The sequence below is a fragment of the Fistularia commersonii genome, chromosome 34 (assembly GCF_037954325.1).
Source record: "Fistularia commersonii isolate RoL2024-O1a breed Wild chromosome 34, RoL_Fcom_v1.0, whole genome shotgun sequence".
Lineage (NCBI taxonomy): Eukaryota > Metazoa > Chordata > Actinopteri > Syngnathiformes > Fistulariidae > Fistularia > Fistularia commersonii.
The window spans coordinates 10,002,686-10,029,226 of record NC_141317.1 but is presented as its reverse complement, the minus strand read 5'-3'; the positions used below and the strand labels follow the sequence as shown (position 1 = coordinate 10,029,226).

The 26,541-nt window shown below is 46.8% G+C and overlaps 2 protein-coding genes across 2 annotated transcripts; one reads left to right on the top strand and one right to left on the bottom strand.

Annotated features, from left to right (window-relative positions):
- Positions 1-2,954: 2,954 nt before the first annotated feature.
- On the bottom strand, positions 2,955-11,799 carry LOC147214562 (transcription cofactor vestigial-like protein 4). The gene is made up of 6 exons (XM_086142052.1): positions 11,481-11,799; positions 10,833-10,988; positions 9,730-9,892; positions 7,263-7,488; positions 6,812-6,926; positions 2,955-6,015 (listed from the first exon to the last, which is right to left on the bottom strand). Exons 2-6 carry the CDS (start codon positions 10,912-10,914, stop codon positions 5,804-5,806), a joined length of 798 nt encoding a protein of 265 aa, XP_085998178.1. The 5' UTR covers positions 10,915-10,988; positions 11,481-11,799; the 3' UTR covers positions 2,955-5,803.
- A 2,913-nt stretch (positions 11,800-14,712) lies between these two features.
- Positions 14,713-23,699, top strand: syn2a (synapsin IIa). Its single transcript, XM_086142050.1, has 11 exons — positions 14,713-15,476; positions 18,805-18,862; positions 18,949-19,040; positions 19,151-19,307; positions 19,380-19,469; positions 19,559-19,621; positions 19,714-19,856; positions 19,939-20,013; positions 20,103-20,205; positions 21,190-21,336; positions 21,492-23,699. Exons 1-11 carry the CDS (start codon positions 15,133-15,135, stop codon positions 21,624-21,626), a joined length of 1,407 nt encoding a protein of 468 aa, XP_085998176.1. The 5' UTR covers positions 14,713-15,132; the 3' UTR covers positions 21,627-23,699.
- Positions 23,700-26,541: the final 2,842 nt, after the last annotated feature.

Below are 26,541 nucleotides of genomic sequence, written 5' to 3'. Positions count from 1 at the left end.
TCGGCGCGCCGTATCGGTGCTGCGTGCGTCCGCCAACTGACGCTGAGACGGCCTGACAGGGTCCGCTTGTGTTCATGGGGGGCGACCGTGATCCAGAGTGACCGCCTTGTCGTCCCCTCACTCTCCAAAGGTTATGCCATTGCCAGCAGTCCACATGACACAATGCATGAGCCACGACCGCTTGAGCCCGAGACGCTCACCGGGTCGGTCCGGAGGTGAAAGGGGGGCAATACGTGGGGTACAAAAAAAAAAAAAAAAAGAAAAATCAGCACCAGATACCAATATTGCCTCTCCCGTTTGTGATTGCGGCCAGGCTGCGGCTGCGTTTTAGAAATGACATAGTTGGTAATCTGGTGTGTTAGGCTGTCAGCTCAGGGTGCATGATCTTGCCAGCATGACTCAAGTCTGCCCGTGAGCTGCTTCCTCTCCCTGTGCATCTACTCCAGTTGCTTGTATGATCTATTTTAGATTCTTTTGCCCAAGGATGTGTGTGCATCCTCACAGCGGAGAGCTACAGAAATAAGAAGAAGAAGAAGAAGAAGAAGAAGAGGGAGGGATGGATAATGTTCAAATAATCTACAGGCAATCATGCAAATTCCCCAGACGTTGTGCACTCAGGGATGTCGTACATAGAGGCGCGGTCTTGCGTTCTATTCGGGCACAACAAATTTGGAATTATGCAAAGTACAGATCTGTATCAGCCATTCGTACGCAGTAATACCCGGCCAATATACGAGCCTCTACGTGTGTCGCTGCAGGGGCCACTTTCCCCATTTAGCCTGTAGTAAAAATCACGCATTTATCCAATTGGATTAATCATAAGTCGTACCGTGCCCGAGCCCATTTTCTTTGGACCATTCCTTTAACACACACACACACACACACACACACACACACACACACACACACACACACACACACACACACAGAGCAGAGGGAAAAGGAGAGGGCCGTGTTCAACATCCCCGCGTCTGACCGTGTCTGAAAACGGCACAGTCTATCCTGTTACACCAGTCGGAGTCGGAAGCGACTACCAGACCAGTCCTCCTATTGCGAGCGCAGATGTCATGCTCCTTGTGGCCTTCACACATCCGAGGGGCCGGGCCGAATCCGGCGTGACCCTGATGTGTCATCTTGATTTAGACACTGTTTTCATGCGGGCCGCCAACGCGGCCTGATATCTTTGTGTGCGTATCAGCGATTGGTTTTGCGCGAGCGGTAAAATGTGGATCCTCCATCCGTAATCCCGCGAGAGCGGGCATCCTCGGAAGGGTCGGCGCGGCAGAACCGGCGGCATTGTGGCTGCTGAGCGACCGGGTCTAATCTCATAGAGGCAGCGGTCGGCCCCGGGGGCCTCCGAGTAGATTCAACCCCGAGGGGTTGGAGTAGAAAACGACCGAAAAGGTCGTACGTTGGCTTTATGAATGGCGCTGGATTCACATGAGCCGACCGGGGGATGCGGGCTCATTTGCATTTTGATTCATCCTATAAGATTGGGCTTAAATTTGCTAACACTGGCAATGCTAATGCCGCGTCTCCGACACGAGATAAACAAAAACAACATGAATTCAAAGCGGGAGGCTTGGAGCCGGAGCTCAGTCGGGCAATATCGCTTAATTCTGTCCGCAGCGAGAAAGCCATCATTGAGTCCATTCACAGTTTACCGCGAGACGCGCTGAATAAATGCTGCATCCGTATCAATTTGCTGTAAATGATGATGCCTGTGTCTTTGTTTGATCTCTGGGGACGGGAGGATTTTTGGCAGCGCCACAGGGTGGACTTGCTATGCCATCTGCTGGCTGGGGGAAGCAAGTCGGCTTTTAATAACCGCTCGTACAGTAATTATCCTTCGCTTCCGTTATAAACATACCAGCCCGGATGGAAACGCAAATAAGTAACGGACCGTCAAATACCCTCTTGTTTCTTCAAGGCTTCCTTATTTTTTTTTTCCCTCCCCAGAAACAATTACCTATCCAGTTACCATGACAACTAATCGGCCAAAGAGCATTTATGGCCGCCCGAATTCAGAGAGGCTTGGAGTGCGCGGAGAAGAGATGCCGGCTGTGAGCCGAGGACACGGGGATTCAATCGGATACTTTACAAACGCCGGTTACACAAAACAGACACGCCAATAAAACACACGTGAGGTTAAATTCCTCTACAAACTGGGCGGACGGCGATGCTGAAAAAGGCAGACGTTTAAAATCAAGAAACCCTTGAGATTTTCCTTCGCGAGCGATAGAAGACCGTGGAAAATGTGTAAAAGAGCAGCCATGTTTGAGGGGTGGACGGCAGGCAGAGCAGGAACCTTTTAAATTGTGTATTCCTGAGGAATCCTCCCATGCAACCGTGCTCGCAAATTCAATTCCAGACATTGTTGGATGTTTATTTGATTTCGATGCAACGCTGCAAACAGGACAGGTTTCGGTCGAAGAGGCAGGTTATGCGGCGAAAGAGTGTCGCAAAGCGGATCGTAAACAACCGCAACACATGGTAGAGGTGGAAAGAGTAACACATTCCTGAGTGACTTCAAACTCCAATCTGCACGGCCTCCTCATTGATATCGTCTCAAGTGTCAACAACAGCGAGGAGTTCGATTTCAAAAATCAACTCAAGGGGCGTTACTTTTGTATAATGAGGTGAAAATAAGAGTCCTAAATGCAAAACTCCACTTCAAGATAACATTTAAGCAGCCAGCATTTGTTCAACACAGCTGAAGAAAAGCAGAATTAAGGGCTTTGTATCATCCAAGCAAAGGTCAATTTGAAAGTGAGTGGAAACAAGCGGTTTCTGTTGTCGTTTTCACCCAAACGCGAAAACATTTAAATACGAAAACACGTTAAACAAACTTAAATCTCACAGGAAATGTGAGAAATGAGTGGTGCGGCGAAGCAGAGAACACACGGCTCATTTGCAAAATGAATGTGGGCAAAGAGACAAGTAGCATTAAAATATTAGGCATTTGTATGTTTATTTTTGGAAGACATTAAGTACAAAACAGTGGCATTTTCTTCCAGAGAAATATGGACATAAGTGTACAAAGGTTTTTCTCTACACTGTTGACACATGGTGAAGGTACTTCCTGCAAACACTCTTCATGATATCGGCAGTCTAAATATAGCAATTAAATAACATCGAGTAGATACCCCGGACATAGGTGAAAAATCAACTTGTGTCAAACAAGCGGATCCCATGAAAATCCCTCAACTAAATGGTACAAACAAAGAGCTTAGCCTCTTGAAACGCTTACACTGGAGGACTTTCTGTCACTAAACAAGGTCTTTGATCAAAAGACTGTGTTCCTGCACGCTTTCACTGTGGGAAAATAAGCCATATTTAAGAGAGGAAAAAAGGAAATGCATGGTTAGAAGGTAATAAACTTCCATGCTATGTATGAATACACTGCTCTTAGTAGAAACTAAACATCTATAGTCATTCCGCGCGGCGCAATGATAGTCATCTATGAGTAAAATAAAATATAAAGACAGGATAGTGTGTAACAACTTTAAAACAGTAGATTTTAATACAATGTATAGGTTTTAAAATAATATTGACATAAAAAATAATCTAGTCAATTTTAATACCATATCATAATCAGTGTTGACAAACATGTTAAGCTACTATAAAGTTTTACAAGGGTGAAAAGTGAAAACTCAACTAAATAGAACAACAAAAAAATCGTGACTCTCACCTCGATTTAAAAAAGGACTCGAAAAGATTGTAACAGTATTTCTTCAAAAAGAAAAAAAAACGATGAAGTGATAGCTGTTTGGCCAACGTGATGCAACCCTGTTGCCCCATTTGTGACTGACGGACAGCCAGATTGCATCTCCACAAAAAATAAAAATAAAAAAAATAAAAAATCACTGCTTGGGAGAGAAAAACGCAACCGCTTTGTTTACGGAACCGATAAGAGCCGTCCGCTGCGAGTCTAGTCGTCGAGCGAAGAGGGGAAAAAAAATAAAAAATAAAAAAATCCAACGCGGGTTTGAGTCGCTCAAAAGTTTTACCGACAGTCAACATGAAAATAATATGTTTAGAATAAATAAAGGCATCGCTCAGAGACTGTGCTACAGAAGGTCGGGTTGAACTGTATTCAGTCATGCATAAAGCTATAGCATCCAGCTCCATAGAAAAAAAACAAGGTTGCCCAAAAACTGCATTCAAATAGCCTTTCCAGAGGCTGTGGTTTGAAGATGGATGCCAGGATACACACCTGCATATAGTAATGAGGACCAGATACAAAAAATATATTGAGTACAACTGTACCAGCAGTGAGTATTCTAAAATGTTAGATAAAAAATAAATTCTGAGTAAATACATAGTATAGAATAATGTTTGTGATAGAATCCAGCTATTTTGAAACATGCTTTCGAGTCACTCTATTACGATTGATATTAGTCTACTAGTTAGTCAGCAAGCGTATAGGCAAAAGAATAATATTTCATTAGGAAAGATTGAAGTCCAGTTCAGGATAATAAGATGACGCGTCAGTCAGAGGCTGTTTTCACACCTGCTTTGTTTGGTCTGGTTGAACCCCAGTCTGGTTTATTTTTGCGGTTCCTTCGGACGAAGCCGCGCACCAAAATATCCCCCGACAGCCGGCCAAAACAGTGGTTTGTTTGTGTTACGAATGCGATCACAGCCCACTTGAACCGAATGCGGACACCATTGTGTAGTTATGAATTAAACCGGCGCCCGTGGCCGCTCGCAGTTTGGGTTCCCTTCCCCGGCTAAGGCTGATTGAGGGCGCCGCGTCTTCACGCCGCGAGGAAACATGAAGACACACATTGTGTTTTTCTTACTTTCATCACAAGTGCTTTCATCGGTGCCATTTTGTCGGTCCAAATGACAGAGTCCAATTCCAGAAACGCCACTTCTGCTGGCCTATTGTGTAAAAAGGGAAAAAAAAAAACCTTGCTAGCCAAACCCGCATTTCTACCCAAAGACGAAACCAGGCTCTTGTAGCTACATCGGGGTTAGCTTAAATCGAGCCGACACCGAAGTAAAATGGTTGACTCATCCGCCGATTCAAACCAAAGCAAACAAAATGTACGCGTGAAAACTCTTAAGTGTTTCCGTAACACGGGTGTGTGTGTGTGTGGGGGGGGGGGGGGGGGTCGTAGTTGCATTATTGGAATTTCAAAACACAAGACGTGAGCTCCAATCGAGACAGGTAACCTGCTACCTGGAACCATTAGAAATGTCATAGTGCAAATGAGTGTCGGCAGTCCGTTTCAAGTAACAAAGATTAAGAAGCAGTGTGGTTTTAGGATGAATGTGACACAAATAAAATTAAAAATCAACGACTATGGCTTGTGTGCTGACGGAACGGGCGGGGGAGTTCTTTGGCTATTCAGGCAGGTGGAAGGTCGCGAAAGCAGTGAACTAAAAGAAACGACCGCAGGGTGAATCTGGTGATTGAAGCGATATCCGATCCTTTCATTGTACAGCCACCGTCGTCAAACAAACTACGTGATATTTCGTTTCTGATCGAGAAAGACTCGAGCCAATTTGTGGAGGACGAGCGCCGGCCAAGTGTTCTGATAATCGTTTGACCTTGTGGCCCCGCGGCCGAGGAGCCTCGGTGAGCACCATATGTCTCGTTTTGTTCTTGGCCAAGAAAAATTTCTGGGCTTGTAAGAAACGACAGTGAGCGATCTCCACTCTCAAGGCAATGACTGAACAAGTGATTGTAACGTACACACACACACACACACACACACACACACACACATGCACACACAGAGACAGACAGACAGACAGAGACAGACAGACACACACACACACACACACCCCACGCTCATGGATCCGCCTCAGGGGTTTGATGGCCCCCACCCTTGGCCTTGATTTGGAGCCAGGCATCTCCCAGCGCCTTGGCAAAGTGGTCGTCCACTGAACCTGTGATTGATACCGAGTTGGACACCGAGTTGGAAACGGGCTCTGCCTCTTTGTAGTTTTTTCCGAGGCTGCGACGGAAGTGTTCTTCGATGACGGGGTCACAGACGGCGTTAGCTAAAACAGAACACGGGACAAAGGATAAGAATTAAAATGAGTGTTTCGTAGGCAGGCGTAGAGAAGACGACTACATTATCACGGGTTGCTGACAATAACAGACACCTGAGTTTGCACAGTAGATGCACAGAAAGCTCAGGTTCCTGTTGTCGCTGCGTGGTGCGAGGAGTTCTCCCACCCAGTACTGTCTCGCTCATGCCCTCTTCTGTTCCTTGCTGATTACTACATCGTGCAGATGGTTAGCCATCTCCTGCTTATCAGACCGGCTTCGTGTCCCCTGGGATATTAGGCCGCCGTTCTCAATCCCCTTCATCATTTCTGCTAGATTTCCCTGCTCTGACTTAAGAGCGCTCTGCCCTCCACGGCAGGAGCTCCAGAAGCTTTACCTAGTTCATTTTCTGTTTTTTTGAAATGTGGAATTGGGTCCCGGGGACCCCAGGCCTTGATCCTCGCTCCGACGGGCGGTGTATGATACACATATCTTTCAGTTCCAATGTATGAAATACTGGATTTGGCTGCAAGGGAACTTGCAGGTTTCTGATTCGCTGGAGGCCGGTAAAACTGCAATCAGTGTAACTGAAAATAATTAACACTGCAAATCTGGGCCTCTAAAAACGACGCCGTCTTAAACGGATTCCATACGAGCTTGACATTTTAATCCTCGCCAAGGAAGGACTATCATTTTAACTAGATATATATTGTAAGCGGCTGCGGAACGTTTCTAGCTACTAGCATACATAATGAAAAAGATACTACATGGAAAACGGTCAACTGGGATGAGACTGTAACAACTTACCGTTGGCGGTCCTCTCATCCATCGGGGGGCTTGGAGAGCATCCGTTCATGTGGCAGTGTGAAAGGTTACAATTCCGATTGCTCGCAGGGGCACAGATAATAACCGAGGGACGATTCTACAGATGAAAGAAGTACCATGTGGAATAAGTGAGCATCCTACATATGGTATGTAGGGTTGACGCAAGGAGAAAATAAAAAGTCCTTATGACTCTTCACACATTGCACGTTGAGCTGCTTAGAGTACCGTTTGAGGATTTTAAAAATGACACGTTTGCAACACAGCATTTGATTCAGTGACATCCAAAAGAATCGCGAGTTGTCGATATATACTTCGACCGGCCTGGCGGATTTTACTATTTCAAACACATGGCCGCGGCTCGATTCAGGCCTGACAGGTGCGTTTTCATCACGGTGGACGGAAGCCCCGTTCCGGAAGTGTCGAGCCGACATACCTGCTGGCGCTCCGTAGCTCCGCTCAGCACGGATCTCTCCCTGCTCCCGACTCCAACGTCCAGGCTGCTCTTGGTCAGCGCCAGGGGCTGGTCCACAGCGTAGCCCGACATGGAGGCATACAGATGGTTCCCATGGAGACCGTTGGATGACGAGGTGATGTGCTCTGCAGGACTGTGACTGTGGCTCCAGTGCTCGTTGCGGTTGTCTCCAGCAGAGGGACGGGCCCTGAAGAGACAAGAAAAACTATGATATTATGATGCCATGAGAATTAATATGACACATGAACACATTTTTTCATAAAACATTTCAAACCCTGCTTTAATTTAAGAAGCATGTGTGCAGGGCGGATGGAAGATAGAAACAACTTTCAGGTGTATCTTTCTATCAATACCTGCTCTTTAAATCCACAACAGAAATAAATCAAATAAAAACCGACATTTTCCAAAATAAAATGTAATAATTTTTTTTTTTTTTAATTTGACTTTCAAAATGAAGATGGCAAACATCACTTGGGAAAAAAAATACAACAATATAGCACTCTAGTTTTTTCCCTGTGCCCTTATTGTGAAAGGAGTCTCACGGGTTGCTAGACAGGAAGAGGATCTGCAAACCTCTTTGAATGGCTGGAAGTTTGACTAAACAGACGCAGCGACTCTTCCAACCCCCATTCGGTTGCTGCTTTGTTCGACACCGAATACTTATTGCCATGTTGTGAGTTCCTGTCGCGAGTGCCTCCGGCAACGACAGCCATGCAACGATGATACGGGTTTTGTGAACCGACTGCAATAATCACCTATTTTTACCTTCAGACGTGCTAAATGCAACAGCAAGATTGAGAACAAACATTCTCAAACGACATATTCTTTTTTTTTTTTTTAATATATCCTTTCCTCTATGTGCAATATATAATAAGGAGTCCTGGATGATTCCATGAATGGAAAAAAGGCCCACAGCTCAGGATGCGGTCAAGTAATTGCTGGGTTACAGGTAGAGCTGGGCAGTGGAAGGGGTTTATATATAAATCTATATAAAATGCACCACAGGACATTAAGCACTGCTGTGAAATCTGCACGTCAACTGTACTCTTCCCTGCTAAAACCTCATAGGATGCAGGACGTTTATATTACGAAACTACAATGGATAAAAAAAAAGAAAAAACTCAGAACAAACAAAATAATACTCAAGTTCCAATTTATAAAATCAAGAAGTAAAAGTAGAAATAGAAGTTAAAACTTCATTTTTTTTTTTAGTTGACTTCAGTTATAGCCAAAGTGCATGTCTTTCTGTATTCTTCATTTTTTCAAGTCATGGGTGTCGCCGATAGAGAATGTGGGAGAAAATCACACACATTTCCCTTTTCCCCAATGATTCTCTTGATGTTCGGGGAGGAGGACAGACCGTTTTGCTCTAATTCCCTGAATGTGTTTTGTTTTGAAGAGACAGAAAGCATTTCTCGAGTTGCCACCCTTCATACACACTGTCAGTCGGCATCAGCAGCAGATCGCCAGTTCCTGCTTGTTGTCAGCCTTAGTAAACCTGACCGCATCCATATAACAGAAGACGTTAATCCCAGCATCGCGTCCATGTCTGTCAAAATATTAGGCGCTTTCATTTGACGTGTCATATTTTCCAAAGGATGCGCAAACAATTTGGTGCTGCACTGACGTTGGCGAATTCACAAAAAAACAAATCGCAGTGAACCTTTTTCCGGATTCTCTTTTTATGGGGTTCAATACAACAGTGCTGAGTTCTCTAAAACCTCGGAAAACATGTTTGCTGTCCAATCCTCGACAGTGGTTCGACCCTCTGCTCCTGAAATCACCTAAAGCGATACAATGAACACCCCATTCCCGATGCGGAGCCCAGAGCACGTGTATTTGTGTGAATGTGTAGGTAGAGTTGGCTTTTATAGCTTGCACTGCCATCACAGGGTGAAGATGTGTTACTATGTGAGTGAGACAGGTTAGAAGTGTTGAGTCATGAGCAGACTACATAGGGCTTCTGCAGATGCACTCCATGTACGTTTGGGAAGTTTACATGATAATTTGCATTCATTTGGTTCCTGCTTTGTCAAATTTGACATAATACCCCAGTCTTTCTTTGCTAAGCTCATATTTTAAGCAGTCATATATGGAGCTGACGTCCTGGTACGATCAGACTGAGTTATGAACGAGCCCAAAAACTTGCTAAAAACTCAAGATATGGAACAAAATGATCAACTACAACTAAAAATTTGGTGTTTCATCACGTCTTCATTTTTGGAGGGCCATAAAAGTATTCAGTATGTACCGTACATATTTGGATCCAATTCGAAATTTAGACAAAAGAGGCATGAAAAGAACCCGAGGAACCCGAAGCACAATTTGATAAAGAAAACAGAAATGGACGACATGTGCCAATGATACGGTGGCAGCTGCAGATCTGGGAGAAAATGTGAAGAAAAATGGATCAGTGAAATGAACTTACAGCTGAGTGGCAAAGAGTCTGCTCATTTTGGTCATGTGGTCATCTTCACAGTTGGTTTGGTCTTCCATTTGTTCTTCACCGTACTTCCGTTTGCTTGGACAGTGTGTGGGGGGCACGGTCATGTTGGACATAACATTGGGCAGGGAAGGCGACCTGGAGTCGTCTGCCAAAAAAGGAAACACGGGTATTCATAAAAATAAAAAAATCTCATAAATATAGAAGTACAGTGCAAAAAAAATTGAAAAGACGTTGAGTTAATCAAGCACGGCCTTGGAAAATCAAATGACGGCTGACGATGACCGGCTTTAATAAGGATGGTTAATGCAATTTAATTTCAAAAATGATGTAACCTAATGAAGAGAGTCACAAGTTAAAATCAAAACACCTCCAGTAATGTTTCTACGAGGAAGATTGGAAATAACCTGGATAAATGTTTGAAAAAAGCAAAACAAAGTGCATGACATTATGAAATGCTATGCATTTGAACCAAAGGTTAAACCGTGAGCAGATTAACAACCTATACTGTCTCAATGACAGCGGTGAGAAAAACATATTTAACTGGATGGACAGGAAGAGAAATTGTTTTTCTACAACCCCATGCAAGTGTTTTGCCACAATAAACAGGACAAACAACAAACTGGACACAATCGGGACGTGCATGAATGATTACTAATCAAGTGACCATCCAGTTTGCACATTTAATTTCATGTTTGAAATCTTGACTAATAATCGCAGGGATGTGATTTGAGTCCCTCCTGAGGGGGAAATCAGTGCATTGTTCTAAACACTGCACGGCCGGTTTGCTTTAAAAATACAACCTTTCACAAGACTCATAATTAGTATTATGTGTGTTTTAATTGAACTGTCAGTTAACTACGGAAGATTACGACTGCCAATGTTTCAACGAGTCGTTTTAACGAGATTGAGAAACTTGACTGGTAGTAAGTCGGACGCTAGCGCCGAAGCTAGGCTAGTGTCGGATTGAAAGCGGATTTATGGCTAAAGTGAAAAGTTAAGAGATCCCAATTTCTGTGATTAATTGATGGTTAACATACTCAAAGGGGAAAAAAACTGACGAAAATTTCGGACTGAGACAAACTTACCTCCATAGTGCAGTCTCCCGATGTTATTGTTCATCTTATCCAGGAACTGAGAGTTCAACAGGTCCATTCTAGGGAATAGCATTTAAACGAACGGGCTAGCTGCTAACATTGACGTTAGCAGGTTATACCGACGAAGAGAATAAACCAGCTTCGATCCTGAAGGGGAAAAAACACCAGAGGAAACCAGAGTCAACTCCATGTATCCGATACTTTTAAACAGTTTGGTGAAATAAGCCTGCGCTGCCCTGAACCTCACTGGGATCTCGTTAAAACCAGCGAGAAGAGCAGCCTTCGTAGTACGCGATGAGCTACCTCGTAACAGCTAACGCTAGCTAGCTTAAGTCAGCCAACTTGTTTCAGCCGCTAACGCGTCACGGTGTTTCGTTGGATAAAACAACATCCACCCGAACTGTGCAAGTGTCAAGTCGTGATTTTCATTAAAACAAACAAATTCACCGGTATTGTAGCGGTTGTTAACAAATGCTCTCTATTTAAAGAGCTATAATACGCTAGCTAGCAAGCTAGCAGCCTTTAGCACACAAACTAATGGTAGCCGCTAGCTGCTCCGCAACTTTGTCGCTAGCATGCAGGTTCCGGATTCGCCTTAAAACTGAATAAAATAAATAAAAACACGCAGAATAAACTTACCGGCGCCTCCCGCTGCGTCAGTGTCGCCTCCGGAAAAAAACGACGAGAATCGGGCGCCGCTCGACGAGTCGAGGGGGAATTTTCGACTTCGCAGCCACAACAATAACACAGCCAGTCCGGGTCGCGGATGCAAGCTGTTCGCAGAGCCGCCGCTGCAGCGACCTGCAGACAAAGGGCGCCGCGGGCCCCCCGGAGAGGAGGGACCGGAGGGGAGGCCCCGGGTCGGGAGGCCCCGGGACGGGAGGCCCCGGAGAGGAGGGCCCCGGACGGGAGGTCCCTGGGCGCAGCTCCGCCACGGTTCATGCCACATTTGCCAAAATCATTGATTTGATTTATTTGTAAAAACCTGTTTTTTTTTTTCTTTTGCAATGTGGAACTATGCATTCATTCAATTTCAATTCAAACTTTCACACTAGGGGGCGGGGGGGGGGGGGAACAAGCAGGAATAGGGATTTTAATGACACATGGGGGAACCAGGAATAACCCCATCAGAGGGACAGCACATGTTAGGTGTTTTGGAGGTCTGTTTGGAAAATAAAAGTTTGTTTGTTTTTTTGTTTTGTTTTTCTTTATTTTTTTTTTATTATAATTTTTTTTTTTTCAAAAAGCTGTATTTTTTCAATATGAGCATGTATTGGTTTTTGCTTTTGCAGTGCGGAAATATGCATTAATTCAATTTAAAACAAAATCTAAACGTCCACACTTGCGGAATGGCAGAAAACAAGCATTAATACTGAATTTATTGATACATGAGGTGACCAGGAATGACCCCATCAGAGGGACAGTACATGTTAGATGTTTTTGTGGTCTGTTCGGGAAAAAATGTTGTTGTTTTTTTTTTGCTTTAGTTTAGTTTTGTTTTGTTTTTGTTTTTTTTCAAAAAGCTGTATTTTTTTCAATAAGAGTGCACATTGGTTTTTCTTTTGCAGTGGGGAAATATGCATTAATTCAATTTAAAACCTCACAAAATCTAAATGTTCACACTTGAGAGATGGCAGAAAACAAGCAGTAATACTGATTTTATTGATACATGAGGTGACCAGGAATGACCCCATCAGAGGGACAGCACGTTAGATGTATTGGAGATCTGATCGAAAAATAATTGTTCCTTTTATTTTTTTTTCAAAAAGCTGCATTTTTTCAATAATCACGTGTGTTCGTTTTTCTTTTGTAGCTTTAATTCAATTTAAATCCTCAAAAAATCTTAAACCTTCACACCAGGAGGACGGCAGAAAACAAGTATACCGATTTTAATGAGACATGAGGTGACCAGGAATGACCCCATCAGAGACAGTGCATGTTAGGTCTGGTTGAAAAATATATATTTTTTATTTGTTATTATTATTATTATTATCTTATTTAGAAGGGGGGACAACGAAGAAGTTGACCTCTAAGTGAGTAATGATGATTTCTGTTCAGCTCATCCCCGCGGCTACTATTCTATTTGTGACACATCCCTCGCTGGCTGGAAACGAGCAAACATATCCTGAGTCACAAAGCGCGATGACAAACCAAACACACACTCGTGTCGCTTCACGAATTGTTTTTTTTTTCTTTCCCTCTCAAGGATTTATCACAACGGCCATAACAGAAGTTTGCACTAAAAATAACAATGGATGCCATCTGGGATGCGGTTGTGTTTGTATAAATCCGCCTGTAGCCATCGCGAATATAAAAGCATTCAACTTTCTTCTCATTAGAAGATGGGTAGGGGCTCACAAGGCACCCATAGATATGTAGAAGAAGTTCATGAATCACTTGTGAGTGACCGCGGGTGAAGTCGAAGAAAAGCGTCTGCAGCAGATCTTCCACGTGAACTCATCTGAGAGCAGAGCCAAAAGGAGGAGGTGGAGGAGGTTCATTGTGGCTCGGTGACCAGCTGGTGGCAGCCTTGCTGCTGAACATCAGCCGTCGCCGCTTCACACCGATGAAAAGCAAAAAAATTCCACTTTGAAGAACTTTTCAATGGAAAAAAAAGACAAGTTGACGAAGAAGAGGAACCAAACAGAGGTTTCCTTCGAAAACATGTCTTTTTACGGTAGGGTTTTTGCAGAATTTGCTGGAGTGGCTCGTTCCATCTCTAGATATCTGGTCTTGAGAGATAAGAAGCTGGACAGTTGTGGCTGAACACCGGTCCCAGATTGTCCTATCGCTCCTTGACGATGTTCATTTGAAGCATCCTCTTCATCTCCCGTGGGCTGCTTACCGTCAGGGGTCCCCACAGCCGATCATCTCCCCCCATCTAACTCTCTTCACTCACACAAACCAACTTCCTGTCGTCTCTCCCTGCATCCATAAACCTCCCCTCTGGTCTTCACCATCCCTCTTCTGTCCACGTCCAAACCATCTCGGTCTGACTTCGGACTCCTTCCTGATCTCCTCCGTCCTCCTCGCTCCTAAAGAAGAACCTCTGCATCTTCTGCTTCCTCCAGCTCTCCCTGCCATCTTCCTCCTCAGGGTCTCCAAACCAGACATCATGGCCGCTCCCCAGCAAACAATTCAAAATATAATTTTGCAGAGCTTGACCTCCGCGTGTCCAGGTTCTTCTGTTCCTGGGAAACCAGGGTTGTTCTTGGGCGCGTGGAGCCGGCGTTCAAAGCCGTGCTGAGTTTGAGCCGCCTGCTTTCACGACCGTCCCTGAATGTTGCGATGTAATGATTTATTGATCTTTTTCCTTCCCTCTGTCAAGACAGCCATGTTTCCTCCAGCCAGTGATTATTTCACCGGACCCTCACGAGTCCTCCTGGGGCCCAGAATCAAATAATGTTTTTTATAAATTCCAACTAAAATATTTATAATTGACCAAAATCTCTCTTGAGAGGATTTGATTCCAATCATGTGTTTTTCACTGAGCTTTCAGAGTACTAAATATTCAAACGACAGCGAATGCAAAAACCAGATGGCTCTTCTTCTTCTTCTTCTTCTTCTTCTTCTTCTTCTTCTTCTCGTCCTTCGGGCCGGTCCACCTCCTCCATCTGGCCTTCTTCTCTCACACCAATTAACTTCACGTCCTCTTTCCCCTCCTGTCCATAAACCTCCTCTCTGGTCCTTCTACCAATATATTCACGACCTTATCTCCATGAGCACACGCTGAGTAAATTGTGAAGGTGGATGAAGGTGAGAGGGGAGGAGACGGCGGGGCGGTCGGCCGATCCACCGAATGCGAGGCTTCTCCATCGCCCACCGGTCCCTGCGGCCATTTTGGATTTCACGGTCACACGGAAGCCTCTGTGCACGGAGGCAGAGCCGCCATGGTGGGGAGATCCTGAACGGCAGACATGATGCGGTCCTTCGTGTAACCTGGTAACCCCCCCCCTCCTCCTCCTCCTTCCCCGGAGACTCCCGCTAATTCGGCTTCTCCGTGGTTCAATACGGCGTGATGGAAGGTGGGGGAGGGGCGGAGGGAGGGCGAGCACGCCAGCGAGAGAACTGTGAGGGGAGGGAAGGAGCATCAATTGCGATGGCGGAGGAGAGCGGAGTGTGAGGAGATTGGCTGAGGGAGGGGGGAATCGTCACCGGCGGTGAGGCGGAGCTCTCCGGATGCTCGGAACACACTCGCCGGGAGAGCTCAGCCGTCGCCAGCCGCCGCCCGAGTAGCAGGATCCGCCGCAAAGACCCTCCGCACCCACCGCCCGTCCGTTGCTCCGGAGACATGAATTACCTGCGCCGGCGTCTCTCAGACAGCACCTTCATTTCCAACCTGCCCAATGGCTACATGACCGACCTCCAGAGGCCCGAGGCCGCTCAGCCTCCTCCGGCCGCAGCCGGCGCCCCCGCCAGGTCCCCCACCGCCGGCTCCGCGCCGCCGCCGGCCACGTCCCCCGCTCCGGAGAGGAAACCCCAGCCGTCCCAGTCCACGGGAGCGGGCTTCTTCAGCTCCATCACCAACGCCGTCAAGCAGACGGCCGCCTCCGCCGGGCTGGTGGAGCAGACACAAGTCACGACACCCAAGAAGTTCAAGATCCTCCTGGTTATCGACGAGCCTCAGCAAGAATGGTAAGACGCCGCGTGGCTGCTTCTGATAAACACCTCTTTTTTTCCCCTTTCTAATCATATTCACAGCCAATTTAATCAAGTATAGTTGCGAGGCAAGGGTTAAGAATCCCCGAAGCACTCTGCAGATGCGGACGGGCGCCGTGGTAACCCGTCGGCACGGCAGGCGTTAGAACACTTCCATATTTTTTTGCGAGAAGCTTCCGAAATTCTGTTTCATGTAAAATCGTGGCGCTCTAAAGCTTCTCCCTGCATGCCTTTCCCTTTCCTTTTCCCTGCCAAGTGGCATCTTTCCCGTCCTCAGACGTCAGCGCTCCACAGGCTCCACAAACATTTGGAGATGCACATGATTTCTCCGGGTATAGCCTAAATACTGCAGTGCCCCCCCCTTCCCCCCCCCCCCCCCGTTCGAGGGGTTTCCCTCCACTAGCTGATAGCAGATCACATGACACGTCACGCACAGCCATAGGACAGGCTCCCCGCTTGGTGTGTGTGTGTGTGTGTGTGTGTGTTGATTCACAATATCCCCCAGATCAACATGTCTCCACAGCAGATCTATGCAACTGTATAGTGAAGTGGGCGCACACACACTCCTTAATAATTCATGCATTTCCCCGGCTTCCTGTCGTACATACAGTATTTATGAATAACATTACCTTTCACCTGGAGACAGGAAACCAAACTCAATTCCTCCAGACCTCGTTCACGTCCAAAGCAAGGAGGTGATGTTCACGTTGATGACCGGGTGATGAGTTTTTGAGAAATTCAAGCTGCGGTGATTTCTTCTGCACGTTTTTGCACTGGCACGCCGTCAACATTGGTATTAAAACAATACGTATAACAAGAGGAGATAACAAGATGGTCGCTGGTGATTTAGTTCACCCTCAAACACTCCTGCTCGTATTAATATTAGGAAACGGGCTCCGTTGATTCAGGGGCGGCGCTTCTCTCGTCGGCCATTAGTTTAATAGAAACCTGGATCGACGCTAATGAGATCAGACTCTCATCAGCGGGAGGAACGCCAGCCTCCTGCATCAGCCCGGGAGAGGAGCTCCACGGACGATGAAGATGTGCCGGTGTGCCGAGCAGAAAAACTCTGTGTTATATATTCAAACGGTGTCTTTTCTTCAAAGGTCATCCTCATTGAGCCGGGGCAGATGTCAAGGCGGGCAGATACATTTTCACAGTAACGAGATCAGTTGTAGCGGTTTCTGAGAACGGGATGAAACAATCTGACACGATGCTCGGCCGGCTCCGCGGGCTAAAGGTGCTCCCGTCACACGTTTTTTTAGCTGGTTTCTAAATTAACGCTATAAATTTCATGGCAAATATCTCGCGCGGCGTAAACTGGTAGACTCCCGTGCAAACCCAGATTATATGCGAGCTAAAGAGAGTGGGCCACTTCGAACAGGCGGGTTTTGAGTTTTGGGGGGGGATGAAGAGGGGCTGTGGTTGCCATCATAGGTGAGCAGTTGGAGTGGAGATGTTCTCTGCAGAAGGTCGCAGCTGCAGAACTCCAGAGGAGTCCTTCCTTCCTTCCTTCTCTGGTCCCCAAACCCAACGATGAAGACGAAGCTGCAAATATTCACTTAAAAAAACGTTCATTAACACAGCTGATTATATACAGCTGCTCCCCAGCAAACACACACACACACACACACACACACACTAAACCTTGTGGGATAAGTCGTGTTAATCAAGCTAATGTTATCCAGTTAACTCTTGAACAGCTAATCTAGGATAACGGTTAAACATGGCGCGGGAGGAAGAGCGATTCTCCTTGGAATTCCGAATTTTTCGGATTCCCGGCTCCTCCTGGTGTTGTTGAGCAAGACGCTGAACCCCTAACTGGCGCCTACAGATGTCAGCCAACTGCTCAGGGTTCATCCATGATGGGTTAAACGCAGAGAAGGAACCTCCCCATAAATTATTCTTATACATTCCAGTCAAACCATTAGTTAAAGGCTAGCGGCGCTAATAGCGCCCCGCCCTGCTTTCATTTCTTTGGAGGTGGCATCTTGTATTTGCCTCGGCTGTCTCGGCGCTGTTTCTGCAGTGGGTTTCCGTCCCTTCGCCGAGCAGACGGACTGAACATCCCACGCCTTCGTGAGCTCTGATCTTTGTGCAGAACTTTGTATTCAGCTCACACACACACACACACAGCGGCAGGACGCGGAGCTTTCAAGCGACGGCGGCCTGGCTCGCTAAGAGATGACGGAACGTCTCTTTTACTTGAACGCAGATTTCTGCTGAGTAATATTCTCTGCAATCCTGGCACATTCTTGTCTTACATCTCAGAGCGCCGGTAATGAAATGCCCTTCATTAAGGAAGACGGGTTTGAGCTCCGACCGACCCGCTGAGGTTTGTTTAAGCCCGACTCTCCTCGCCACCCATCGCTCTCCTGGCAGGGAGGAACAGATGGCGCCGTCTCGGAGTGACGCGTCGCCCGACAGATTTACGATCTACAAGATCTACAGCCTCATTTCACATTCTGTCACGTGGCTTCGTTTATCAATCGAGAATTACAAAAACGTCCACGGGTGACCTCGCTCGAAGACCGCCGCACAAGCTGAGGAGTTCATCGACATGATTTCACCGATAATAATATTGATTATCGCTAAACCCGTGGAGTGTCGATGAGCTCCCACGAAGGAGACGGACTGCATTTTGATCGGGAGATGCTTCCACGTCAGGGTTGATGGGACGGACGATCTACACAGCTGTCCGTTGATACCAGATCCAGGACATCCGGGACGGGTCTCTGGTCCAGGTGGAGCGGTAAAGAGCGCTGCGAGAGCCTGCGAGAGCGTTCGGCGCTGGCTTTCCTGCAGGGCCGATCCGATCCTTATGCCGCGATTAGACGAGAGCGAGAGCGAACTGTTCATCTTCATTGTCTCTCAGTGACAGCGGCATCGCGGGAAGCAGGAAGAGGGAATCCGATGTTCTGGAGGAGAGGCTTTGCGCCTCACCGGTACGCAAAACGACGCTCGGCTATCGGTCGAAGAGTCGGGAATGGCTCCGCGAGACAGAAATCCGGTCGTGTTTGTTGCGGCTCAGACTTAGCGGTTTCCTTCCCCGGGGGCGGCGAGACACGGCCATTAATCCATGTTTATCTTACTTCCCTCGGGAGCCACGGGATTTTCTCTGGAACGCAGATTCAAGACGTGCAACTGCACCTTTTACCACAACCTGGCGGGGGAAAGCATGATTTGTTTCGCAGCGTATACGGCGTGTTCAGCCGACATGACTTGTATTGTCTTTAACACTGGACGGAAAAAAAGTCAATATGTTCACACGAACGATACTGATAATTGTGCCCGTTTTACGCAGGGCCAAGTTGTTCCGCGGAAAGAAGATTCACGGGGATTTTGATATCAAGGTGGAGCAGGTAAGTTTCCTCCGGAGAGTCATATTCACCGGGAATATTTCACTTCTGAGAGATACAGTGACGTTCTGGACCTCACTCGTGCTCAGGCCGAATTCAGCGAGATCAACGTCATGGCCCACGCCAACGGGACCTGCAACGTGAACATGCAGGTTTACAGAAACGGCACCAAGATCGTCAGGTAAGACGTCCGAACGGACGCGCACGTGGATCCCTACCGTCGCGAGTTAATCACGGTGACGTCATACGACGACAGAGCGGTGACGTCGTCGCCGTCGTTTTCTTTTCTAGGTCGTTCAAGCCGGACTTCGTCCTCATTCGTCAGCACGCCTTCAGCATGACCCAGAACGAGGACTTCCGCAACCTGATCATCGGCCTGCAGTACGGCGGCGTCCCGAGCATCAACTCCCTCGAATCCATCTACAACCTGTGCGACAAGCCCTGGGCGGTAAGAGAAGATCCCAGCGAGGACGTCCTGTCTGTCCCTTCCACCCAACCCACCTTATCCTTCCCTGTCCAGTTCGCCCAACTCATCAACACCTGCAGGAAACTGGGCGCAGACAAGTTCCCGCTGATCGAGCAGACCTTCTATCCAAACTACAAGGAGATGGTGAGATGCAGGGACGGGCTTCATATGGAGACGTGGAAGAACGAAGATCGAATCGGGGACGATAATCAAACTACGCCTTCTTATTTTAGGTCAGCATGCCATCGTTCCCCGTGGTGGTGAAGATCGGTCACGCCCACTCCGGTATCGGAAAGGTATCCAGTTCATTTGACGTGAAGTACTCGCAGAAGATATTCCTTTCTCGGTCCGATCCGCACCGTTGTTTATGACGCCTCTCTGTTTCCAGGTGAAGGCCGACAATCACAGTAAGTTCCAGGACATCGCCAGCGTCATCGCTCTCACCCAGACGTACACCACGACCGAACCTCTCATCGACTCCAAGTACGACATTCGGATCCAGAAGATCGGCAGCGACTACAAAGCCTACATGTGAGTGAAGAACATACCCGTGTTCCTCAGCCTGAGAGGGAGAAGGTCGCATCCGGGCACGTTTGTCCTTTCTGCTCCTCAGGAGAACGTCCATATCGGGGAACTGGAAGACCAACACGGGGTCGGCCATGCTGGAGCAGGTAGCCATGACGGACAGGTGAGACTTGCGCGGGTGTTTTCACCTCGTACGCTACGACGGGCCGTCGGACAAAACCCGATCTCGACCTACATGCCCGCCGCTTGCAGATACAAGCTGTGGGTGGACACCTGCTCAGAGATTTTCGGCGGGCTGGACATCTGCGCGGTGAAAGCCATCCACGGGAAGGACGGCAAAGACTACATCATGGAGGTGGGTGGGCATCTCCTCTCAGGTGGTCGGCTAAACTTAATCAATGAAAAGTGTCTACTGAGATCTTTGACTATCATGACAACTGATGACGAATGGGTTATCTAGTTTCGAAGGGAACCCAAACCAGGGGTCTCTAAAGATTCTACAATCCCAATAAAACTTTAAATTCTCTATATTTTCCTGAAAATGAGAAAAAATTATCCAAGGATTTGCATGAGATCATTGAATTTTGTGGAAAAAACGTGAAACACAAATTAGCAGGGTACTAGAGTGTACTAGGGTACTACAGGAGTTCTACAGAAGCAGTATTTGGTTTAAGAATGCTGGTAGAGAAGTACAGTGAAGGTCAGAGGGGCCTGTATTGTACCTTTGTACACCCAAAAAAAAGCATATGACCAGGTATATGGTATGAAACTTGCATTTTGCGAGTTTTGGTCCCGCTGCGGTAACAGATGTCTACGAATACCATCACTCTTGGATAAAAGGGCAAAATTCTGTACCCTCACAGCTGGTCCTGAATTTGGATTCGGCAAAGATTGTTTCCAGAAGTGTCTAGGAGAGTTTCTGGTTAGACGAGTCAGCAATGAAGTTATGGGAAAGAGTAGTGGAAACTAGACTTGAGAGCAGAAGTCAGCATTTGTGAGCAGCAGTATGGCTTCATGCCTAGAAAGAGTACTACAGACGCAGTATTTGCTTTGAGAATGCAGTAGAGAAGTACGGAGAAGGTGAGAGGGAGCTGCATTGTGCCCTTGTAGACCTGGAAGAAGCAGCAGAGAGAAGAACTATGGTACTGTATGAGGAAGTCTGGAGTGGCACAGAAGTATGTTAGCATGGCGCAGGACATGTATGCTGACTGTGAGACAGTGGTGAGGTGTGCTGTAGGTGTGACGGAGAAGTTCAAGGTGGAGATGGGACAACAGCAGGGGTCAGCTCTGAGCCATGGGTGATACGAGAAGCCTCAATCACTTCCCCCACGTGATGCAGGTGGTGGGCTCCTCCATGCCCCTGGTTGGGGACCACCAGGCCGAGGACAGGCAGCTCATCGCTGACATGGTGCTCGGGAAGATGAACCAAGCTGCGGAGAAGGAGGCCAACGCCCCCCAGAGACCCACAACTATACAGCCCTCTCAGGTAGCCGCTCACATTGACAGCTGTATTTCAGTGCAATAATGACATACCCAATAGGTTTCGCTATCACTCATCGAAAGAATGCTTGAATTATAATCTACCGTTTTCCCGGCGTCATAAAAACATCAGGTTTTACAGGATTTACTTGTTTTTTTCAGGGCTCCGGCCAGAAAGGGGAGACTGTCGGCGAGTCGGCCAAGAACGGCGCCGGTCGCCCGCCTCAAGGTTGCCTGCAGTACATCCTGGACTGCAACGGCGTCGCCGTGGGTCCGAAACCGGTGCAGGCCAACTGAAGCACCCGGCAGGAGGGGCGGGGCCTCAGAGCCACTGCGGTACCTTGGCTGAACGCGAGCGCAGGCGCGCGTCGGGCGACGATGGCGAGCGCTAGAAACACATCTCGGTAGCCGAGCGCTCGGCTCGACGGGGCGAAGCGTCGCCCTGGACTGTGTTTTTTAACTCTATGCAGTGTCAAAATGTACTGTCTCCTCGTTGGCCTGTCCATTCGTGCGCTTGAATAGGTCACCCGTGTCTCCGTAGCTGTGGTTTTCCTTTGGATCTGTGGTTGATGACGTGAGAAGCAGATTGTGCCTACACTGAGTTCATGAATTCTTTTTCCCTCCCTTCCCCAATTTCCGTTTCCTATTTTGGTGTGTATCTTTAGGTATCGTTCGAACTGTGGGTTACCGTGCAGTTTGACATCAATGTGTATCTCAGTGTGTATACAGTGCGTGCGTATGTATGGCTGTGGTGGTGACGATTTTTTTTTCATACCTATTGCAAATAGATATTTATTTTTCTTTCATTTTGGTTTCGGTTTTGCATGATTGACTACAATGCAGGTGCAAGTCAGTTAGTGATGTCCGATCAAGTGGGATGTTTGTGTAGCTGTGATCCCTGTAGTTGAAGCATTGTGAATGTGTCATAACAATCGCATAATATAGGCCTATAGGTTCAACTGATATGTATATATACATAGATATACATATATATGTATATATATCTTAAAATTCACTAACACGCATTAACATAGTGAGCTGACCAGTGACAAACACATGCAGCAGTAAATAATATATTACCTTTCTTAAAGGGTTATTTTTCATCTACATAAATGTCAGATTGAAAGTAAATACAGATGAATTACAGATATAAATATTAATAGATAGATGTGTAATAAATAACAGAGGCAGTGTAAGATTCTAGATTTTACGTGGGATGTAGTGCAGGAGTCTGCAGCCGAAATTCCAATATATTTCTAACGTTTTGAACCAAAGAATAAATGATTTACCCGCGGTCGCCGTCCCCGTAAAACCCGCCATGTAAATATGACCGAGGGTACTGTCAGTCCCCCCCGAACAGCCCATAATAAGAATCCACGCCGGTGACCAGACGCTGTTTGTTAACGGTAATTCTGCAGCAGCAGCAGGTGATGACGGTAGAAAGTCCTCTGCGGATTATTTGCTTCAAAATGCCTGATACAGTCCGCTCTGTGACCACACACACACACACACACACACACACCACACACACACCAGGATGCTGGGTTTGCGTAGCGGTGTTGCCACGGCAACAATGCAAGCACTCAGAGGTCCATTGTGGATGTGTGACTGAAATACTGCCTTTGGAAGATTCAGTTTACATACATATATATTTATATTTTTATTTTAGCTATCACACTGCGCCTGTGAGATGATAAGAAGTGCAATATAAACCTTTGGTTGTTTGTTTATTTTTACTATGATATATTTTGTTTTGAAATCAGATCTTCCATCCAAATAGGTCATTCATTTCTTGAACATTCCTGAAATATATTTACACAAATAATCTCCTTCCTTTTCTTAGTGGCATACAGTATATCTAATAAGAAAACATAGAAGTCACAGCATCATCATTTGCAAAACAAATCTCGCCGTTTTCCCGACCACGTGTTTGTCACTATGACGTGAAACCTGCTCACCGTTGGATCGTTCTTCAGTTGTGTACGTGTACCTGTGAGTGTATCGTCGTCGGAGCCATGCCTGAGGCTTTTATGGAGGCTTTTTCGCTGTTTTGCCGTTTACTAGGAAATACGCCATGACACTGATCCCCGAGGAAGGAACATGCAGAGTTGTTGACATTAGCCGCGTGGTTAGCCTTAGCTCAGCGATCGGGAATATTCAGCTGGTAACATCGGAACATCCGTGTTCGGGTGACACTTTGTCACGTCAGACCCGCGGGACTGGGTCGTCGCGGCGACTCGCTCGATTTGTTTGCTTTTACACCGATGCCGGACTGTTTGAATCAAGATGGAAGACTCTCCGTAACAGATAGCCCACCCCGACCCCCCACCTCTGTCACTGGCAATAAAGCTTCCTTTGCAATACACGTTTGCCCTGCGTCCCGGTACTTTTTGTTTACGGTGCGTGTCGGATTTCCGAAGCCGACGGTCGTGTTTGACACTTAAGATCAGGGGATCCTGTGAAGCTACCTCCCTGTGGAAACCTCTACCTCCACCCGGAAACAAGAAACGCTGCGGCTCGAAGCGGCGCCTCCCAGAGGGAACGGCCAATTTCAAACGCAGCGGGCGAAACCACAGGCGCCCCGGAAGCTCGAATCAGAATAAGGAGCTTCAGGCGTCAATACTTGAATAAGTATTTCAGCTCACCGCGTTGACATTTCTTTACAAATCGCTCATGAATAAATTTTTCTCCAGCAAAGCGTCTTCCCCGATCTCTGTTTTCAACCTTTTCCCGGCGAGCGTCCTTACGCAACCCGAGGAAACCCTCCGCAGGGCCGTCTTCAAAGTAAGGCAGCTTTTTACATTTTATTTGACTTGAGATGAATGCAAAATAATGCATGATTCGATGCAATATTTTCAAATATAAATAATTCGCTGAGTCGGCTTTTTATGTTCAACGATTACCAAACAATTTCCACTGAAAGTTCCTCACCCCCAGGTACATAATATTAGTGATATACTTGTGTTTTTTATAGTTAAACAACACTTGAAATGACTCGCATACTTCATTTGCGGTTTACCGAGATTGTACAAGAAGTTAAATGGCTCGGAGTCAATTGAACACCGTGCCGTAGACAAGAGTTTAAACCACCGTGACCCTGCAGAAAGAGGGCTTTAAATGAATCAATCTATGGAAAATCAGTTTTCTGCGACGGCAAAGAGTCCGTCAAGAAAAGTTGACCCTGAATCCTAAAACGCAGGATGAATATTTTTTACACATTTGACGAAAACCTCTCAGTCTCTGTATTTGTATTTTAAAGGGTTTATTATTACTTACGAGGCGCTGAAAGGTTCGTTGGAGACCCTACATTGTCCAGACGTGTGAGCGGTTGCATGCTAATGGCACTTTTTGTGCGGTATTCATAAAAATATTTTATATAATCCCTGCCAGATTTTGAGAGATGACTAATCCATGACATATCTGGTCTCCTTTTCTTTATCATCAATCCAAAGCGAACCCGTGAGGAATCACAAATCCCTGGCAGCGACACATTAATAATGTAATTCCTGCGGAAGAAAACCGGGTTTGGCCAAAAGGTACAGACACATTTTCACCCTAAACTGTTGACCGGTCATGTTTGATATTCCAACCCAAGTCTGAAATTCCTCCAATATGATCCGTAGTTTTACTCCCTGTTTAAAAGCGAGGTGAGTTTTGTTGTGATTTATCACATGAAAATTGCCTCTGAGCATTTCAGTGACTCCCAGCTGGCGGTGTAAGGGGCCCTGTGGTGTCACGACACAATATGCTGCTGTTTGCTGGGAGGTCACACCTGAGAGACTTCATCTCACACCGCTTGGATATCAACGGAGGGGGATAATGAAGTTCACTGAGGGGAGCCTCCGGGCTGACGGCGGTCCAGCTTGACTACATGAACCGCCACCCATAGTTCACCTGCTAAACAGGCTCATTTAAGACGAGGCGGGCAGACACGGCGAGAAGAGCTAAATACCTAGAATAGGGGAAGACACTGCGGACCGTGGAGCTCCAGCGTCCCAGCTGTCGGCCAAGCTGCCTCGCAGAGGTCTTCCTGCACCCTGCAGGAGGCGAGGCCATCTGCCGACCAAACACAGGGTGAGAGACACTCTTAGTACGCAGGGGTCTTCAGATCTCATGTTGCCTTAAGACGGGATATCTTTACCTGTTTTTCAAGTTCGTCCATAGAAAAGTATGTGTTTTCTTCTCTGTGCATGGAAAGATCTGGAGAAACTCCAGATAGTTACACATTGTGGACGGACAGGCAGTTACTTAACTCCGCCCCCCCCCCCCCAAAAAAAAACTCACATATTGATTTATTATACCCTTTTTTTAAGGAGATTCATTTATTTTTCTACCCATTACAATAATCATCACACACTCGTTCCGTTTTGTTTGCAAGCCCTAACACCATGTTGGGGGCGGAGGACCTTTGCGGATGGTGCAAGTCATAATAATCACCACTGCGGATTTAATAGCTAAATAAAGCCCACGGTCCACTGGACATGGCCAGTGTCTTGTTGCCATCTGGTGGTCCAGTTGAGACACGGGAGACCTCTGCGGCGCGCATGAAGTTACAGCATCGTCACGAGCAGTGGGAGGAATTCGAAATCCACTGATTATAGTCATGTAGAGCAACGCTGTTGGCCGCGGAGTGTATTATTTGCACATATATTGCACAGGGAGATGCGGTGATGGTCAATACTTTGCAAAGCGTATACGAGGGATCATTAGCATGTGCATTTTGTGCTCGGTTTCAAAGCTCTACAAAATAGCGGTTTGCTCTGCGATCCACTCGCTGTATTAAAAGTGTAGAATTCACCTTCCTGCAGAGATGGCTTGCATATCTTGGGAGAAACACCCACTAGATGGAGCATCAGCTCTGCTGGTTTGGCCTTGGCCAGCCGGCGTGGCTGGTCATAAAGCAGAAATAGAACAGATAAACACACACACACACACACACACACACACACACACACACACACACACCAAACTAGTGGTTGGCCGGTGGCTTTTGTCTGATTGCACGGCAGCAGCTTTTGATGACATCAGGCCTTTTTTACCCCACAGAGAAAATCCTCCAACTGGCACCTCCAATTAGATAAAGGGGCCATTAAACATAAAAATAAATGTCCATTTCTATATTAGAAATCATCGCAAACGTTTCCACGGCTGCTGCAAATTTGCATTCGGAACCGAGCTGCGGCAGATTGTCGCGCATCTCAACTATCATGTT

Excerpts from the sequence above, each read along its gene's own strand:
- syn2a (XM_086142050.1), top strand. The coding sequence starts at position 15,133 with ATGAATTACCTGCGCCGGCGTCTCTCAGACAGCACCTTCATTTCCAAC. Across the intron at positions 18,863-18,948 it reads TTGATATCAAGGTGGAGCAG|GCCGAATTCAGCGAGATCAA; the intron begins GTAAGTTTCCTC and ends ACTCGTGCTCAG. Across the intron at positions 21,337-21,491 it reads CAACTATACAGCCCTCTCAG|GGCTCCGGCCAGAAAGGGGA; the intron begins GTAGCCGCTCAC and ends TGTTTTTTTCAG.
- LOC147214562 (XM_086142052.1), bottom strand. The coding sequence starts at position 10,914 with ATGCTATTCCCTAGAATGGACCTGTTGAACTCTCAGTTCCTGGATAAG. Across the intron at positions 7,489-9,729 it reads AGACTCTTTGCCACTCAGCT|GGCCCGTCCCTCTGCTGGAG; the intron begins GTAAGTTCATTT and ends TTGTCTCTTCAG. Across the intron at positions 6,016-6,811 it reads GGATGAGAGGACCGCCAACG|CTAACGCCGTCTGTGACCCC; the intron begins GTAAGTTGTTAC and ends GTTCTGTTTTAG.